The following is a 17,299-nucleotide window of genomic DNA, read 5'->3' as shown; positions in this document are numbered from 1 at the left end:
CGCTTGAGGTGAGGAGTTTGAGACCAGCCTGGCCACCATGGCAAAACCCTGTCTCTATTAAAAATACAAACATTAGCCAGGCATGGTGGCAGGAGCCTGTAATCCCAGCTACTCTGGAGTCTGAGGCAGGAGAATTGCTTGAACCTGGGAGGCAGAGGTTGCAGTGAGCCGAGATTGAACCACTGCACTCCAGCTTGGGCGACAGAGTGAACCTCCATCTCAAAAACAAAAACAAAACAAAAACAAAAAAAAACAAGGGGTCTTGCAGCATTTCAGAGAACCAGACTAGTGGGATACGTGGTGGTGGGGACCTGTGGACCTGGAGCCTCCAGAGCCTGGGGGTCAGCCTGGCCTCTACCTCCCCGTCCCCTCCTGTGGGGCCCTGGTGCCTCTCAGATCCCAATCCCTGGCACCAGAAGGGAAGGGGTAGAAATGATTCCAGGAGCGTCCAGGTCTCAGTCAGCTCAGTTACAGTCTTTATTGTAAAGAAGGTGCAGTCGGAACATGGGACACTGAAAATACACAATCTCTGGTCTTTCAGGAGACGGAGAGAGTGATATATACAAAAATTGTAAACATGTTCACTTAAATATCCACACAGAATTGGTCTAGGCTACAATGTAACAAGGTTGTCACTCGACTGCATCTCCAGAGGGAGGTGTCTGTCTGATGAAATGTGGCAACCACGTTTGGTGTTGACTTAATGTGAAAAGCCAGCTTTGAGCAATGCATGAGTAGTCAGCTACGCAGAGGGACTCCAACCTGGGACTAGGCCAGGAAGCTGGATGCAGGTGGAGAGGCAGGGACTGGTCCAGGAAGCCAAGGTAAAGGGAACCACACAGGGGCCATCTGGTGGGGCACGGTGGCCAGCTGGAGCCTCTAGGCCTCTCTCCTGCTGAGGGGCTTGTCTTGCCTGGCACCCAGGCATCCTTCTCCTCTCCTGGCAAGGTCTTACTGAAGGGCTGGGACAGGGCTGGTGTCTTGGCCCACAGCTACCTTGTGCCTTCCTGGCCAGAACCACCCACACCTGGGCAGGGGCCGGGGTCACAGACAGAGGAGCAGCTTGTGGAGTACTAGGAGGTGAAACCCTAAGACTGGACCATGATCACAACACTGACAGGGCCGGGCTGTTCTAGGAGCCTGTGAGAGAAAGTGGAGAGTGGCTCCGGACGGGACGCACCACCATGACAGAAACGAGACAGTCACTACCCACAGAGACATGGGATGGGAACAGTGGCCAGGATCCCCAGTCTTGGGGCGAGGGTGGTGTCTTTCCCTTGCCCCCGCTTTGTCCTGGGCAGCCCCTGCACCTGATCGTAGAGGGCAGCTGGACCCCAGACTCCAGAGTGAGCAGGTGTGGCCCAAGAGGGGAATGCCTTCCCCAGGCCAGTCCATTCCAGGCTAGGGACACATGTCCTGGGCAGTGCTATCCCCTTCTAAGGACCTCAGTCCTGGGGCCAGGTACTGAGGGACTGGGGGAACTTGGCAGGGGACAGCCCAGACACGCGAGGGTCAACCCCCTCTTGGCCCCGGATGGCCCAAAGCGGCCACCCACTCTATCCCTGGCGCTGAGCTGGAAGGACCCAAGGGAGGTCCCGGAGACCCTAGGGCCTGCGTTGGTGGGGTGGCCTTGGAGCCCTGGTCTGTGCCTGCCAGCCGCTAGTAGGCGGGCACCTGGTACCCTTTGGGGCTGGTGTCCAGGGTCTCGGTGAAGGGCGGGCTCTGGTAGGTCTCGGTGCCCTCCACGCCGCTGCCCACCGGATAGCCGGGGTAGGCCTGGCTCGCCCCGGCGCTCAGCTGTTCGGTGGCGAAGAGTGACATGTCGGTGCCCAAGCGGAACCGCTGCAGGGCCTTCACGGTGAGCGCCACCTGCGCGGGGCGGGGTCAGCGGGGTCAGCCGGGATCAGCTGAGCGCCCGCCCCTTCGCCCCGCCCTCCCTCCCGGGCCCAGCACTCACCCAGCTGAGGATGGAGAAGAAGCTGAAGGCGATGGCGGCCCGCGCCGCGTCCCCCGCCTGCGTCGTGGCCGGCCCTGGCGCCGTGCGCTGCCACTGATTGGTGAGGAAGCAGAAGCCCACGAACCACAGGAAGGACCAGAGTCCTGCGGACAGTGCGGCGCGTCAGGGCGACGCTCCACGCGGTGGCCCACGGCGGCCTCGCCCGGAGGAGGAAAGGTCGGTGGCCCCGAGGCTTGGGGCGCCTCGCCTGGGCTCGCCGCACCTCGCGAGGTCCCGCCTCCCTCCCCTGCGCTGACCCCGCCCACCCGGGAGCGCCAGCCCCTTTCCGCGCCCAGGCTCCGCCCAGACCCGGGCCCCGCCTACCTACGAAGTCCCGCGGCGCTCCCCGTCCAGGCTCCGCCCCCTCCCCGCCCACCCGGGAGGCCCATTGACACTCCCTGCCTCAGTCCCCGCCTCTCGTCATGGCCACGCCAAGCTAGAAGCTCCGGCGGTGTTCCCTGCCCAGGCCCCGCCCCCTCCCCGCCCACCCGGGAGGTGCACCGCCCCAGCCCCCGCCCCAGGCCCCAGCTCCCCGGCCCGGCCCCGCCCACCTGAGAAGCCCAGGTCCAGCAACACCGCGCGCCGGCGGTCGCGGACGCTGCTGATCTGCTGGAAGCGCACATCGAGCAGCAGGAAGGCGGCGCAGGCGAGGAAGGCTCCGAGGCCCAGCGCGACGCCGAAGCGGCAGGCGCCTGCGTTCCCGTTGAACACGCAGCGCAGCTCGGGGCCGCTGTCGGTGTTCACGTAGCCCTCGTTGACGATGGGCCCGAAGACGGCGATGGAGAACACCTGCGTGCGGCGCGGCGCTCAGGGCCCTGCGGCGACCCGAACTCTGCGAGCCCACCTCGGGCGCCCACGCCCCTGGGCCTGTCCCTGCGCTCCCAGGCCCGTATCTGGGTGGGGGGCGGTGTCACCTCTTCCTTTCCCAAACCCTCGCGTATTTAGTAATTATTGACAACACGGGCCGTTTAGTGAGCATCTACTATGCCCAGACATTGTGTTAAACAGCCACTTTACATGCGTCCCCTCACCACATCCTCAGAAAGTCCCCGTGGGGTCGCCATTGTTCTTATTCTCTTTATAAATGGGGACATTGGGACCCCAACAGGTGAAGTGACTTGTCCGGGATCACACGGCTGACAAAAGCCGGGGCTGATTCAAGCCAGGTACTCTGCACCGCGTGGGCCCGTGGAATCCCCTCAGAGCCCACTCAAGAGTGTGGGAACAGGAGCCTTCACCTGGGCCCGCGATTCCCGGGCAGGAGCCGGCACGGCGAAGGGGAGGTGAGAGTGGAGCGGGCAGAGCGGGGCGGGAGGGAGGGTATGGAGGCAGCGGAGCTGTTGCTCCCTGCGCGGTTGGGAACGGTCTGGCCTGTTTTCTAGCATGCAAATAGGGTGACGGGCACAGCTCATGGAGTGCTGGGACAGACATGTCCACCCAGCTTCCTGCACGTGGTGGGTACCCGAGGGATGACGGCCCCCACGTGACTGATTATTAATATCACCTGTAAGTGTTTGGGCTGAAAAGATGACACCGTTGACCTCTGGGGTTCCGTCAAACCTCAATGCCTCCTGCCCACCAGTTCTGGGAGATAGGCATGAGCGGGACCGCAGTCATTTTAACCAGCGCTGCACGGGGCAGCCCTGCGTTTCCAAGAAAAGACCTCCAGCCTCAACCTCATCCCTTCGCTCCTTTCCCGCTCCAGCTCCGAGAGACCGAGCCGAGGGGGAAGCCGGGACATGCACTTGTCCCCAAGAGTGGGCCACAAGTCGGACATGCGCTCGGATCAAAACGCAGCGTCCTGCCTCCCGGTCTGGTCAGAGCCACTCCGCAAGGGAGGTCAAGCCCCTGCCCCATCGTGGGCACCGCCCTCCTCCAAGACAGACGCCGAGGTGCGGCTGGCCCAGAGGTTGCCACCTGGACAAAACCCAGAGCTCGGCACCCAACTGCCACCTCCCCTGCCGGAGGGAAGGAGCAGCAGGGCCCTCCCAGGGACGCCCCAGTGGACTAGGCTGCTCCCAAACCTGCCTCCCACACCGCCGCCAGGAAGCCCTCCCAGCCCAGAGCCTCTCTTCCCTCAACTCACAGCTGGAACTGGGGGCCAGGGGACAGGCTCCCTGCCAAGGAGCCCAGAGTGTGTGTGTGCGGGGGAAGGGGAGGCGCTTCTCGGTTCCCGCAGCCCCCTCCTGCCCCTCGGCGAATCCCGTCCCCACCCCGTCCCTGCTTCCAAGTCACGAGAACCAGAAAAACAGAGTAAGGGCTGCGGAGAGGACTTGGAATTAGACCCGGGGAGGAGGTAGGGGTAGGGGCGACCGGCGGTGACCTCTCAAGGTCCCTCTCCGGCGCCGCCGGCCCCTCCCCCGCCTGCAGGTGGGCGCGCCCTGCCCGGTGACGTCACCGCAACCTGAGGCCGGCGGGGGAGGGGCCGGCGAGGATGAGAGTGAGTGAGGTTGGGGGGCGAGAAGCAGGGGGCAGGGGGTAGGGGGCAGGGGGAGGGGAGGGGCCTGAAGGTCGCGAGGCAGGGGCGGGAGCGGGGGCCCGGGCAGGGACCACTCACCCAGGACGCGACCCGGAGCAGGGTCTGGGGCCGCCGCGCAAAGCTCACGGGGTCCAGGGCGGCCCCCGCGCGGCCCGCGCCGAAGGAGGCGCCCTCCATGGCCGGCCCGGGCGGGACGCGCGTCCCCGGCGCCTTCTGTCCGCCTGTCCGTCCGTCCGGCCCCGCCCGAGGCCGCTGCCGCTGCCGGTGATGCTGATGCTGATGCTGATGCTACTGATGCTACCGACGCTGCAGCCGCTGCCGCCTCCCGGGAGCGCGCGCCGGCCGCGGCGGGGACGCGCGGGACGGGGCGGGGCCGCGCCCGCGCCCCCAGCTGGGTCCATGCGCGCGGGGCCGGGTCCCTCCTCTCCCTCCGCCGCGCCCACCTCCCATCCTCCACCCTCACCTGCCTGCCCCTGTCCCGAGATCGAGATCATCCTCAGGAACCCGCCAGCCAGGTCCCCAGGGAGCAGGGTGGGGCGCGGGCGCTGGGCGCAGACTTTGCTGTAGCCGGGAGGACAGACAGGAGGAGTCCGCTCCTCTGCGAAGGGCCCCTGGGTGAGAGAGTAAAGGGGTAGGAGGTCCATGGGCTGCAGCATCTTCCCCCAACCCACGGGAGAGGGGACCGGCTCCTTAGCCCTGGTCCCGGGGAGACCAGATGGATAATTGGGGTCTTTCTCATGGCCTCCCACTGTGCTCTAGCTGCTATCAGCAGGTTCTAGCCTCTGGCGGGGAGGGTCTGGTGGGAAGAAAGGCGTCGGCCCCAGGAGCACCTCTTGAGGGAGGGGGCAGAGCCACCGTGGCCAGCAGCCGCTGGGAGTGTTGGTTTCGGTGTCTCTGCTCCTTGCCCGTGGCCAGGTGCTGCTGCTCCCAATGCCCTCCCTACTCCTGGGTCTCCCCAGCGCACTTGCAGCACCTAGTCTGGAATCGAGGGCAGGGAGAGGCATCAGAGACTAGGAGTCAGGTGGGGGTGGTGCCTGGCTGCCCTGTGTCCCGCTGAGTCCCCTCCACAGACCCCAGCCTTGGGTGCAACAAGGTCTCTCTCCTCATGTTCCTAGCAGGCTGGAAGTTCAGATGACTCCTAGGTTTCTGTCTAGAGCACTGAGATGTCTGCACTGACTGAGCATTTACAGCGCCAAGCGCTTTACCTGTATAGTGGCAGAGACTGTTACCACCCTGTTCTTCAGATAATAAGCAACCCAGGTCCCTGCTACACCAACCAGGTGCACAGATGGTGCTGCTTGGCCCAGCCCCCCTGGAACTCATTGATTCTGGTCTGGAGCTCATTCTTCAGCCTTGCTGGGCACAGGTGGGCAGAGCAGGTGTTGCCAGAGGCGCTACTCACTGTGGTCCAAGTCCATCACACTGTGCGTCCGATCACAACCCCTCTCACCCGTTGGCCACAGACCTCCCCTCTGTGTCATTCATTCTCCTTTACTTCATCACTAACATCAGCACCCAGACATGCTGCACTTTCTCCTAAAAAGCCAAACACTGTCGACCCCACCTCCCCTCCAGCTGCCTCACGTTACTGCTTCCTTTAGCAGCAAACTCGAGTTTTCCATCCTCTGCCTGCAACACCCTCCTCTCTCTCCCTCTGAGACCCGGCAGAATCAGCTCCCACCGCCACCTAAACTCAAGGTTGCCACTGACCTCTCCGTGCCAATCCCAGGGGCAAGTCTGATGCTGCTGTTGGCTCATTTATTATTTACTTATTTATTTTTTGAGGTAGAGTCGCACTCTGTCACCCAGGCTGGAGTGCGGTGGCGCAGTCTTGGCTCACTGCAAGCTTTGCCTCACGTGCTCAAGCGATTCTCCTGCCTCAGCCACTGGAGTAGCTAGGATTACAGGTGTGCCACCACACCCAGCTAATTTTTTTTTTTTTTTTTTTTGTATTTTTAGTAGAGACGGGGTGTCGCCATGTTGACCAGGCTGGTCTGGAACTCCTGACCTCAAGTAATCTGCCCACCTTGGTTTCCCAAAGTGCTGGCATTACAGGCACGAGCCACTATGCCCCACCTGGAGGTCCTCCTCCCTCCTGGTTTTCCTCCCACCTCATGGGTCCCTCCTCTGTGACCTGTGAGCCTTAGGAACCCAGGGCACAATCCTGTGGGGGTCTCTCCCTCTGTGCTAACTCCCTTGGTCTGCGTGTCAACAGCTCGGGAACACCAGCTAAAGCCAGAACCTTTCCTTGCAATAGAGTTTGTGGGGGGCAAGCCACCCAGGTGCCGAGGCAAGAGACCGAGGACACGAGCTGTTCCAGTATAATAAAATATAAAACAAGAAGTTATACCAGATATAGATCTTAGATATTATACATGATATCATTAATCATTAGTTTGTAGCAATTACTCTTTATTCCAATATTATAATAATCCTCGCTCTATAATCATAACCTAGGAAAAACCAGGCCATACAGAGATAGGAGCTGAGGGGACATAGTGAGGAGTGACCGGAAGACAGGAGTGAGAGCCTTCTGTTATGCCCGGACACGGCCACCAGAGGGCTCCTTGGTCTAGCGGTGACGCCAGCATCTGGGAAGACGCCCGTTGCCAGGCGGACGGACCGAGGTCTAGCGGTAGCCTAAGTGTCAAGGGAAACACCCGCTACCTAGCAGACCGGCAAAGGGAGTCTCCTTTTGCCTGGGCGAGTTTAGAGAAGACTCTGCTCCTCTACCTCTTATGGAGGGCCTGACACCAGTCAGGCTCGCCCGCAGTTATCCGGAGGCCTAACCGTCTCCCTGTGATGCTGTGCTTCAGTGGTCACACTCTTAGTCCACCTTCATGTTCCATCCTGTACACCTGGCTCTGCCTTCTAGATAGCAGTAGTAAATCAGTGAAAGTACTAAAAGTCTCTGATATGTAGAAATAATGGCGTAAGCTGTCTTTCTCTTTGTCTTCTCTCTCTCTCTCTGCGTCGGCTGCCAGGCAAGGAAGAGCCTCCTGTCCAGTGGACACGTGACCCACGTGACCTTATCTATCACTGGAGATGACTCACACTCTTTACCGTGCCCCTTTTGCTTTGTATCCAATAAATAACAGTGCAGCCAGGGGGCCACTACCGGTCTCCGCGCATTGGTGGTAGTGGTCCCCCGGGCCCAGCTGCCTTTTCTTTTTTTTTTTTTTTTTTTGGGAGGAGGGGTCCTCCTTCCCCCCCGCTGGGGTGTGGTGGTGTCTCGGCTCACTGCAAGCTCCGCCTCCCGGGTTCACGCCATTCTCCTGCCTCAGCCTCTCGGAGTAGCTGGGACTACAGGCGCCTTCCAACATGCCCGGCTAATTTTTTTGTATTTTTAGTAGAGATGAGGTTTCACCGTGGTCTCGATCTCCTGACCTCGTGATCCGCCCGCCTCGGCCTCCCAAAGTGCTGGGATTACAAGCGTGAGCCACCGCGCCCGGCCCTCAGCTGCCTTTTCTTTTATCTCTTTGTCTTGTGTCTTTATTTCTACACTCTCTAGTCACGGCACACAGGGAGAAGCCCACCGACCCTGTGGGGCTGGTCCCTACAGAGTTCCACTGGCCTGGATGCCTTCAAAAACAGACTCTGGACCGGCGTGGTGGCTCACGCTTGTAATCCCTGCACCTTGGGAGGCTGAGGTGGGCAGATCATGAGGTCAGGAGTTTAAGACCAGCCTGGCCAACACAGTGAAACCCTGTCTCTACTAAAAGTACAAAAATTAGCAGGGCGTGGTAGTGGGCGCCTGTAATCCCAGCTGCTCGGGAGGCTGAGGCAGGAGAAATTGCTTGAACCCGGGAGATGGAGATTGCAGTGAGCCGAGATTGCTCCACTGCACTCCAGCCTGGGTGACAGAGCTACACTCCGTCTCAAAAAAAAACAAAAAACAAAAAGAAAAACAGATTCTAAGGCAAAGTGAAGTTTTATTCAGGAGTGAAACTTTAAGGAAGACAGGGAAAAAGGGAAGGTGGTGGGGGGGGGCAGGGGAGGGACAGCAGATACAGGCGGTGTGTTCCTAAGCTGAACACAGCCTTACCAGAGGACGCAGCTGCTTCCTGAGGCACTCACAGGCCTCGGGAAGGGCCAGAGAGAAGCGCGCTGTGTCTGGGCGAAGAAGGAACACCTTCTCTCCTGGCTGCCCCCATCTCCCCTCTCTTATTTGTGCCACCCGGCCCCTCTGGGCAGCCTCTACAGAAGCCAGCAGCCCCACAGGGCCCATCTGGTGGGGACACAGCAGCTCCCTCCACAGAGGCCTGAGGAGGCCATGCCAAGGTGGGCCTGCGCCCAGGGAAAGGCTGAGCCTCCTGGACGACAGAGGTCCCTGGAGTTTTATGGCCACAGGACACACTGCTGCTGGGCTGCTCTGGCTGGGGAGGCCCAAGGCTGGGTCCCAGTCACCCCCCAGCTTGCTGCACTCAGCCTTCTGCATCTCTGACATGCACGGCGGCTCCCAGCAGTCTCCTCGGACTCCATCCTCACCCCCTGAGTTCTCTGGCTCTCCATTTAATGTACCCTGCGTCTGTCCCTGCCGTGGGGTGGGTCTTCCCCCCGGTGGTCACTCGGTGACTGCCCCGGCCTCCTCACCAGCCCTCTTGTTCCGCCCTTACCTGCCTCATCCCAGCTCAGCAGCCAGAGGACCCTTCAAAGCCACCTCACTCCATGCCATCCCCCTGGCTCCAAACCCGCCAAGAACTTCCTGTCAGGGGAGCTGGGGTTAGAAGCCACGGCTCTGCTGGGGCCTTGGGAGACCTCGTGCCGTCTGGCCTCCCAGTACTCCTGGGACCCCCACATCAGCTACTCTGGACCCCTGCCCCAACCAATCAGAGTCCTTGCTGTTCCTGGCTCACCCGCACCTTGGGCTCTCTCTCTCCTGAGGAAGCAGGACCCCGGCAGGAAATGCAGCTGAGCACAGAGGGATGGAACAGGCCCCATCCACTGCTTTATTCGGCCCCAGCAGAAAATACACTGAAGCCAGGTTCTCAGTCACTTCAACGTTTCATTTGGGCTTCAGACTCTGAGGAAGCGAGCCCCACGAATCCGCTGTGGACAGACATGACACAACGCTGGCAGGCACGTGCCAGGCAGGGAGAGGGCAGGATGGCTGGTGGACCCTCAGAAAGACCTGGCCTGAGCGTTCCCTGTAGGGACTGAGCAGAGTGGAGAATCGAGCCCCCGAAAGTGAGCAGCACAGAGCCATGGGGGGCAGGGGCATCCCTGGCTGCATAGTGGGAAGTCAATAGCCTGGCTGCCAGGGACAGGCACAGGGATGCCCAGCCAGGCCCGCTGTCTTCCCGTGTGAGGAGTGAGGCGCCGGGGTATGCGGTGGGCAGGAAGCCACATCCTGAATGTCAAGGGGCAGCCCAGGCTGCTCCTCCTTCCCTCACCTGCAGTTCAGCTGCAGCTCCTTGGGGCCTCCACTGAGAAGGAGGCCAGTGGGTGCCTGCTGTGGGCAGCTCCACTTCAGCTCCAAACCTAAAAGGGGCAGGGCAGGTACCCATGGGCAGTGTCCTGGGGACCACCCAGCTGAGACACAACAGGCTCTGGCTGTGATGCACTTTAATGAGTGCCCTGCCCCTATCCAACCACGCCTGGCTAGCTGTCCCATGGGCTGTCTGACCACCCTCTAGTCACAGGAGCCATCCTTCCAGCCGTCGCGCCAGCGCTCATCCACTTTTGAGCAGTCGAAGTCAGGCTTGCCCAGCTTGTGGTTCACTTCATTGTGCAGGTGGCACAGCCACTGCGTGAAGCGCGCCCGGGTGCGGGTGTCTGGCTGGTTCCTGCACAGCCTGTGTAGGGAGAGCATGTAAAGAATGGGAGGACGCAGCGGCTCCACTGCCCCTGCCAGTTTCCTGTCTGCTCCCAAGGAAGGAGAGCTGGGGCACTGCTGTGAGCTGCACCTGGGAGTGCCCTTATGCTCCAAGGGACAGGCATTCCCAGAACAGGGCTGACTCTGCAGCTCCCTGGGTGTGATGAACTCCCAGGGCTGCCCAAACACCCACCTGCAGAGCTTGGCAAACTCTGACAAGGCCTCAAAGCAAGACATTACAGCACAGACCTGGCAATTTTATAAGCTCCTAACACCCAGGAAGCGGCATCCAGTGTCCTTGGCCCCAGGCAGAGTGTGGCCTGGGTGGGGCTGGGCACAGCCTTGTAACTGAAAACTGGACTTGTTTCTTAGCACCTGAGGGCAGGCCCAGGTGTGTCAGTTCAGCAAGAGACTTCATTCTAACTGACCAGGCTTACGGCAACCATGGCAGCTCTGTCCTACACATCTGGCCTAGAAACACCTACAAGGGCCAGTGCTGGCTCTTGGATGCCTCAGTGAGGAAAAGGTGGCTCTTGGGAGCAAAAGCAGTGGATTTCCAAGATTTTAAAACCAGCAGTCCTGCTCTAGAAGTCAGGCAAAGTGGAGTCCTCCCTAACCTGCGGGGAGCCGCCTTCAGTGCCAGACAAGGCAGGGAATCCCTTCCTGGGAGCCCTGTCTGTGGCTGTGGCAGGAGCAGTACCCAGCAGCAGATCCCGGCAGCTTGGCTTCTGAGACGAGAGGAGGAGGCTCCGATAGCCCCAGTCCTCACCTGTTGGAGGTCTCTGCTCCTCACCAAACTTCTGCCACCTCTGCATCCGTTTCTCTAAGTTCCCCGCTATAATGTCAGCCAGGAGCCCCAGGCCCAGGCTCCAGTGCAAAGCTCTGCTGCGTGCAAACACATCTTACCTTTTCCTTAGGTCTTCAGCACACTCCTCACAGGGGTAAAACTTAGAAAATAAATGTATGAACTGGGCCATGTCTTGCTGCTGTTCTGGGGTGGGCAGGTCGGGGTAGTAGGCGGCCAGGCTGTGGAGGACAGTCCAGCTGTGGCGGCCCAGTTCCTCGCGATCAGGCGGGCAGTCTTCCCTAAACTTGGTGTCCCGCTGCGGAAGCAGGCCCACCGAAAGTGAGTTCATTCTCCGACCAGAAGCGCCCAAAGCTCCCCCCTGTACGGCCCAGCCGGTGGCCCACTGGACTCCGACCAAAGTCCTGCAGACGATCCAACCCACGCGCGGATGAAGGCTGTAAGGCCGGGCCTACCCTGGGGGCAAGGTTCAGGGACAGGCAACCCTGGGGAGCTCTGCCGGGGCACCTGGGCGGGGGCGGGGGCAGGGGCTGCGCGGGGCTGGGAGAAATCGGGCAGGGATCTGCACCTTCTGCTGCGTCCGCATCCACGTCTTGAAGTCCACGCAGGCCCGACACGGCCGCCTCCGGGAGGCGTCCTCGGCGACCGCAGAATCGGAGGTCGGCGCCTGGGCTGGCGCCGAGGCCGAGGCGGACGCGTCTTTCCGCCCCGCGCCCCGGCCCCGCGCGTCGGTCGCCAGGTCGTCCATCATCTCGGAGCGCGCGCCCCCCGGCAGGAAGAAGAGGTTCCCGCCATGGAAGCGGCCCCGCTCGCCGGGAGCCGCCATGTTGCCCGCGCAAGGCCTGCCGGGTCAGCTCGGCCTCCAGATGAGCCTCCAGGTCAGCCTCCAGGCCAGCGCGCGGCCGTAGGAGCCGGAGGCGCGCGCCGTGCTCGCGGGAGCCGGGCCCGAGCGGGGGCTGGGGGCGGAGTCGGGGGCGGGTACTGGCGCGTGGGCCGGTGTGGAGGCGGAGCCAGAGGCCGCGGCGCTGGCCGGGGCGGGGCCGGGCCCGGGGGCAGGGGCCGGGACGGAGCAGGAGGGCTGGAACCTGCTGGCGCCCTCAGGCCTCGATCTGCGGCGCACGCCGGGGTTGCGCCGTCCGTGGCGGCCCTCTCGCTTTCTCCAGTAAAAGAGCAGTGTGTGGCGGAAGGTGCGCCGCGGCCGCGCTGTGGACCCGAGCTGACACCCAGGCAAAGTCCGTGTCGTGGCCCGCGACGTCCCCATCGCTCCGCTCTGAGTGTCCTGCGTGCCTGCGGCCAGGCTCTGTGCCCTCCGCTGAGGGGCGCGTCCACCCGCTGGATGCCAAGCGCCCTCTCAACGCGGGCCGGGCGTGACCGCACAGATTGCGGCGCGCTAGGGTCCTGGGCTCTTGTCCCCTCCCCGGCGCCATGGCAACGGGCTCCCCGGCGCCCCCCGCCGGCTGTCGCGGATCCTAGAACCTGGGATGAGGGGTCGGGCTCCCGGTTGGAGCGGCCTCTGGGATTCCTCTGCCTCCTTGCGTTCCTTTATACATTTCGTGTATTTGTGCAGTGACCGCTCTGTTCCAAGCGCCGTTCCAAGTGCTCGGCAGACCAGGGAACACAGTTCTGTTCCCTGACCTCTTCTGTTCATAATCCAGTGGTCAAGACAGGAAAAAAAAACGACTCACACTCATAAATGTTCACGTACAAACTGGTGGGTCCTTGCAGGGTGTGGTAAATCTGGAAGGCCTCCTTGAGGAGGTCTTTCTTTCTGAAGGATGAGGAATCAGCAGAGGAGCACCTTCGAGACCAAGCCCAAGGTGGCAGGGTCTTGGCATTTTCCAGGAACAAAAAGGCCAGTGGGACGCTAGGGAGGGTTGTAAGGTGGGAGGGGAGATCCAGGGACGGGCAGGGGCCCACCAAAGACTTGGTCAGCAGCTGCGGGGATTGGGAATTTATTATAAGGGTAGGAGGGAAGATGCTAGACAGTTTTAGGCAAGGCTACCCAATCTGATCCCATTTCAGTTTGCTGCAGATTCTTCTGGCTATCATACGGGGAGTGGATTTCTTTTTTTTTTTGAGACAGAGTCTTGCTCCGTTACCTAGGGTGGAGTGCAGTGGCACAATGTTGTTCACTGCAGCCGCGACTGCTTAGGCTCAAGTGATCTCCCACCTCAGCCTCTGAAGTAGCTGAGACTACAGGCATGCGCCACCACGCCCAGCTAATTTTTGTATTTTGAGGGGGCATAAATGGAGGTCTCAATCTGTTGCCCAGACTGGTCTCGAACTCCTCAGCTCGAGCAGTCCCCCTGCCTCGGCCTCCCAAAGTGCTTGGATTACAGGTGAGAGGCACTGTGTCTCTCCTTGGAGTGGATTTTGTAGGGGCAAGTGAGGAGCATACAGACAGAGGGTGGGGTGGTTGTACTATTCAGGTAAGAAAAGAGGGTAGGGGAGGAAAAAGTGGAAACCACGCAGGGCTGATGGGGTGTGGGGCAGGGGCTGTCAGCTGGGGTAGGCAAGTAGCCTCAGAATCCCTCTAGGCCTCTGCTTGTGAATAAATCCTCCCCAGCTTCTCCTGTCTTCCCGGGGAACAAGGTCTCCCTTGGGTTCACACGCTGGACCCCAACCAGGTCAGCTGGGCCCTCAGCTGAGACAAGGAGAAGGTGACAGCTGGCTGGGGGAACCCTGCAGATCAGCCCTACGTGAGCAGGTGTTCATTGCCCATGCCAAGACCAGGAACAGCTTGAGGGCCTCAGAGAGAGTGCTGGTGGGACAGACACACAAAGGCCCTTTGTTGCAGCCAGGGCAGCTTCCTGGAGGGATGCCTCAGAGGCTGACTGCTCCCTGAAGGGGCTGGAGTAGGGGCATCCCATCACAGAACTGGTGGCCCCAGCACCAGGAAGAACCACAGTGTGCCAGGGTTGAATGTGGCTTCCGAAGCCCGAACTATAAGGAAGCAGCCAGAGAGGTGGGGCACCTGGGCGAGCCTCTGCCCAGGCCATGTTTGCAGTAAGTCATGGCAAATCATGAATTGAGAGGTGGTTCTCAAAACAGCCCTAGTGACCACTTCCCTGACCACCACCCCCACCCACCAAATGCCAGTGACTGCACAGATGGGCCCTCTTTCTCCTACCCCAAGTCTCCTCACTGCAGGGGAACCCCTGGGGTGAGCCTGTGAGGTCTGCCCCTCCCCCAGCATGTACAGAAAAGCTCACAATAATTACGCATTTAACACACATTTCCTCCTTTATGAGTTGGGGACATTAAGAGACCTTTCTTCCAGCATTAGGATTAAGTCAGACAGAGCACTTAAAGCTGTAAGCGCCGAGTCCTTGGTTCTGCACAGAAATCCTCAGGCCAGTTCAAAGACAGAGTTGTTGGGCGCACCCTGGCAGGGCAATTACCTCACAGTGTAGGGGAATCCAGAGAGGTGGGCAGGACAGGCAGTGCTTTGATTAGCCCTGCCTTCTCCTCCCTCCTCCTGTGGCCAGAGGCAGGCAGGAGGGCCCCAGGCAGCAGTCCCGCCTACCCTCCGCCCCTTCTTCAGTCTTGCACGCCTCCAGGGCTGGAAAGCTCATTCTTCTTCCTCCCAGCAGCTCTGCCTGGAAGTCCCCCAATCGCTGTGCTCCTGCCCCCAGATCGTGGGCTTAGGGGACAGCAAGAAAGCTGCAAAGGACTCAGCTGGGGCGGCCCCACAAGGACCCCACAGGCTTGAGGCGTTGCCAGGATTCTATCCCAGGCGGTTTTCTGGGTCCCCCAGAGCCCTCTCAAGCACAGGGAGGCAGAAGCGTCCTCGCCCATTTCAGGAATCTGCAGCCTGGAGGCCACAGCCATGGCAGGACCCCGATACCCAGTTTCAGTGCAAGGGGCAGCCCTGGTGCAGGTCAAGAGGCTCCAAGTAAGACCTGGCTGGGTCTCTAGTGGCCCCAAGGCATAGGAAGCGGGTGCCTGGACCAGCAGCTCCAAGGCACTCCCAACTTTTTGTCCCCCAGACGTTTGCCTTCTCCGTGCGCTGGTCAGATGGCAGCGACACCTTCGTGCGCAGGAGTTGGGATGAATTCAGGCGGCTCAAGGTGAGTGACCCTGGGCCACCTTGATGCCGCGGTGGCAGCTTCCCCACCCTGCTGCCTCCCATCAGTGACTCCCACTGGAGGCCCTTCGTTCCCGCTGAAGCTCCCAGCCCCTGCCATCCGGGTGAGGGACCCCGCCCTCTCAAGGGTGCACAGTGGGCTCTGGAAGACCAATGCCCCGGTTCCCGCCCTCAGAAGACCCTCAAGGAGACTTTCCCGGTGGAGGCAGGCCTGCTGCGGAGATCTGACCGCGTTCTCCCAAAGCTTCTCGGTCAGGCCAGCCTGGGTACGGGGGCGGGGAAGGCGGTGGCTTGCCTGGGGGCGCCAGGGACCAGTAAAGCCCAAAGCGGAGTATCACAGTACGTTTTTGTGGTGCCTTAAGATGCACCACTGTTGGCACGCGTGGGGCGCACGAGCCGCGGCCTGGCGCGCCTGCAGCTGCTGGAAACCTATTCTCGGAGGCTGCTGGCGACCGCAGAGCGCGTGGCACGGAGCCCAGCGATCACTGGCTTCTTCGCACCACAACCCCTGGACCTGGAGCCCGCGCTGCCACCCGGCAGGTGCCTGACTCGCCCCAAACTCCTAGCCTGCAGCAGTGTTTGGAGCTGAGAGAGGTCCAGGGTGGTGGGGAACAGCCAGCGAATAGGGGCAGAGAGTGGGAGGCTGGCGGTCTTGCCGGGGTGGCGCCCCCAGTTTCACCCTCCCTATCCGCCTACCTCTCACTCGTACGGGCTGCCCTTCCCAGCCGGGTGATCCTGCCCACCCCAGAGGAGCCGCCTCTCTCGCGCGCTGCGGGCCGCCTCTCCATCCACAGTCTGGAGGCTCAGAGCCTGCGCTGCCTGCAGCCCTTCTGTACCCAGGACACGTGGGATCGGCCTTTTCAGGCGCGGGCCCAGGAGAGCCTGGACGTGCTGCTGCGGCATCCCTCAGGTAGGGCCCGACAAGAACCCAGGGATTTGCCCCTCTGCTCCTGGACCCGAGGGAGCCTCGAGATTTGAGTCCCTGCCCGCTTCTTGCGCACAGGCTGGTGGCTGGTGGAGAACGAAGACCAGCAGACGGCCTGGTTTCCAGCGCCCTACCTGGAGGAGGTGGCCCCGGGCCAGGGCCGGGAGGGAGGCCCGTCCCTAGGGAGCAGTGGTATGAACCTAACCCCACCCCTCACGCCACCACTACGGCTTGACCGTGTGGCAAGACGGGGCCAGAAGCACCGCGAACAGGGCGGCCCAGGAGCCCGTGCTTGGTCTCCGCACCTAGAGGAAGCCCCGAACCGGTTTTAGAGCGGCCCCGCCGTCAGCAGACTCAAGCGAGGAGAATGTGGAGAAGGGTGCGGGCGGGCCTTGGCATCTGTGGCCCCGCCGTGACTCCAAACACCCACTCCCACCAGGTCCCCAGTTCTGTGCTTCCCGCGCCTACGAGAGCAGCCGCGCAGATGAGCTGTCCGTGCCCGCGGGGGCGCGCGTGCACGTGTTGGAAACGTCAGACCGCGGCTGGTGGCTGTGCAGGTACGCGGGAGAGGGCGTGGGCAGGGCAGGTTAGCTGAGGCGGGCGGGGCCCTAACCACACCCCGCCCCTCGCAGGTACGGCGACCGGGCGGGCCTACTCCCCGCGGTGCTGCTGCGGCCGGAAGGGCTGGGCGCGCTCCTGAGCAGGACGGGGTTCCGCGGAGACAACCCTGCGGGTGAGGCCTGGGGCTTCCCAGAACCCTCCCAGGCCACCGCCCCTCCCCCCACCGTGCCCACCCGACCTTCGCCGGGCGCCATCCAGAGCCGCTGCTGCACCGTCACACGCAGGGCCCTGGAGCGGCGCCCACGGCGCCAGGGCCCCTCTCGAGGATGCGTGGACCCTGTGCCGCACCCCACGACGGAGCAGTGAGCGCGAGGATCCCGATGAGGGGATGCACCGCGCCATCCCAGGGCTGGGGAGGAGCGGGGAGGGCGGATCTCCCTGGCCAGCAGGGATGGGAGGGGGCCATTTGCTGTTCCTCTCAGTAAAGCTTGTTCTGAATGACCCCCCACTGTCTAAGCGTGCGGAGCAGCGGGCTGGATCTCTGCCAGGCCAGGGTGCGGGATGGGCGTGGCAGGGCCGAGACCATCAGCTCCAGTGCCCTTCTGGCTGGCTAGGTAGGGTGGTGGCCAGG

The 17,299-nt window shown here is 61.9% G+C and overlaps 3 protein-coding genes across 9 annotated transcripts; 1 reads left to right on the top strand and 2 right to left on the bottom strand.

Moving 5' to 3' along the window:
- Positions 1-453: 453 nt before the first annotated feature.
- Positions 454-4,804, bottom strand: SYNGR3 (synaptogyrin 3). The gene is made up of 4 exons (XM_032145319.2): positions 4,554-4,804; positions 2,548-2,785; positions 1,958-2,100; positions 454-1,869 (listed from the first exon to the last, which is right to left on the bottom strand). The coding sequence occupies exons 1-4, from the start codon at positions 4,650-4,652 to the stop codon at positions 1,660-1,662; spliced, it is 690 nt and encodes a 229-aa protein (XP_032001210.1). The 5' UTR covers positions 4,653-4,804; the 3' UTR covers positions 454-1,659.
- A 3,565-nt stretch (positions 4,805-8,369) lies between these two features.
- GFER (growth factor, augmenter of liver regeneration) lies at positions 8,370-12,052 on the bottom strand. 3 transcript variants are annotated; one of them, XR_004246417.2, is made up of 4 exons: positions 11,664-12,052; positions 11,197-11,393; positions 9,338-10,270; positions 8,370-9,180 (listed from the first exon to the last, which is right to left on the bottom strand). XR_004246417.2 is itself a non-coding variant. In XM_032145317.2 (3 exons), the coding sequence occupies exons 1-3, from the start codon at positions 11,919-11,921 to the stop codon at positions 10,108-10,110; spliced, it is 618 nt and encodes a 205-aa protein (XP_032001208.1). In that variant the 5' UTR covers positions 11,922-12,052; the 3' UTR covers positions 8,370-10,107. The 3 variants fall into 3 exon arrangements, 1 of the variants encoding a protein (XP_032001208.1); XR_004246418.2 differs by having other exon boundaries at positions 8,370-9,524; positions 9,869-10,270; XM_032145317.2 differs by having other exon boundaries at positions 8,370-10,270.
- Positions 11,892-17,169, top strand: NOXO1 (NADPH oxidase organizer 1). 5 transcript variants are annotated; one of them, XM_058433994.1, is made up of 9 exons: positions 11,892-11,973; positions 14,689-14,990; positions 15,085-15,165; positions 15,358-15,433; positions 15,545-15,722; positions 15,908-16,092; positions 16,186-16,299; positions 16,547-16,664; positions 16,740-17,134. In XM_058433994.1, exons 2-9 carry the CDS (start codon positions 14,925-14,927, stop codon positions 17,032-17,034), a joined length of 1,113 nt encoding a protein of 370 aa, XP_058289977.1. In that variant the 5' UTR covers positions 11,892-11,973; positions 14,689-14,924; the 3' UTR covers positions 17,035-17,134. The 5 variants fall into 5 exon arrangements, with proteins under 5 accessions (XP_058289977.1, XP_058289974.1, XP_058289976.1 ...); XM_058433991.1 differs by having other exon boundaries at positions 15,358-15,448; XM_058433993.1 differs by lacking the exon at positions 11,892-11,973 and adding an exon at positions 13,634-14,101 and having other exon boundaries at positions 15,358-15,448.
- The last annotated feature ends 130 nt before the right edge of the window (positions 17,170-17,299 follow it).

Source organism: Hylobates moloch, unplaced genomic scaffold (assembly GCF_009828535.3).
Source record: "Hylobates moloch isolate HMO894 unplaced genomic scaffold, HMol_V3 SCAFFOLD_23, whole genome shotgun sequence".
Lineage (NCBI taxonomy): Eukaryota > Metazoa > Chordata > Mammalia > Primates > Hylobatidae > Hylobates > Hylobates moloch.
The sequence above is the reverse complement of the archived record's forward strand: the minus strand, read 5'-3'. Positions and strand labels throughout refer to the sequence as shown.

What these genes read in the sequence shown, in the direction of transcription:
- SYNGR3 (XM_032145319.2), bottom strand. Translation starts at nt 4,652, where the DNA reads ATGGAGGGCGCCTCCTTCGGCGCGGGCCGCGCGGGGGCCGCCCTGGAC. An exon ending in TGCTCCGGGTCGCGTCCTGG is followed by an intron (nt 2,786 to 4,553) that starts GTGAGTGGTCCC and finishes CGCCGCACGCAG; the next exon opens with GTGTTCTCCATCGCCGTCTT. An exon ending in GCTGGACCTGGGCTTCTCAG is followed by an intron (nt 2,101 to 2,547) that starts GTGGGCGGGGCC and finishes CACTGTCCGCAG; the next exon opens with GACTCTGGTCCTTCCTGTGG.
- GFER (XM_032145317.2), bottom strand. Translation starts at nt 11,921, where the DNA reads ATGGCGGCTCCCGGCGAGCGGGGCCGCTTCCATGGCGGGAACCTCTTC. An exon ending in GGATGCGGACGCAGCAGAAG is followed by an intron (nt 11,394 to 11,663) that starts GTGCAGATCCCT and finishes CTGCTTCCGCAG; the next exon opens with CGGGACACCAAGTTTAGGGA. An exon ending in GCTGAAGACCTAAGGAAAAG is followed by an intron (nt 10,271 to 11,196) that starts GTAAGATGTGTT and finishes CTCCCTACACAG; the next exon opens with GCTGTGCAGGAACCAGCCAG.
- NOXO1 (XM_058433992.1), top strand. Translation starts at nt 14,925, where the DNA reads ATGGCAGGACCCCGATACCCAGTTTCAGTGCAAGGGGCAGCCCTGGTG. An exon ending in TCTCGGTCAGGCCAGCCTGG is followed by an intron (nt 15,449 to 15,544) that starts GTACGGGGGCGG and finishes TGGTGCCTTAAG; the next exon opens with ATGCACCACTGTTGGCACGC. An exon ending in CCCGCGCTGCCACCCGGCAG is followed by an intron (nt 15,723 to 15,907) that starts GTGCCTGACTCG and finishes TGCCCTTCCCAG; the next exon opens with CCGGGTGATCCTGCCCACCC.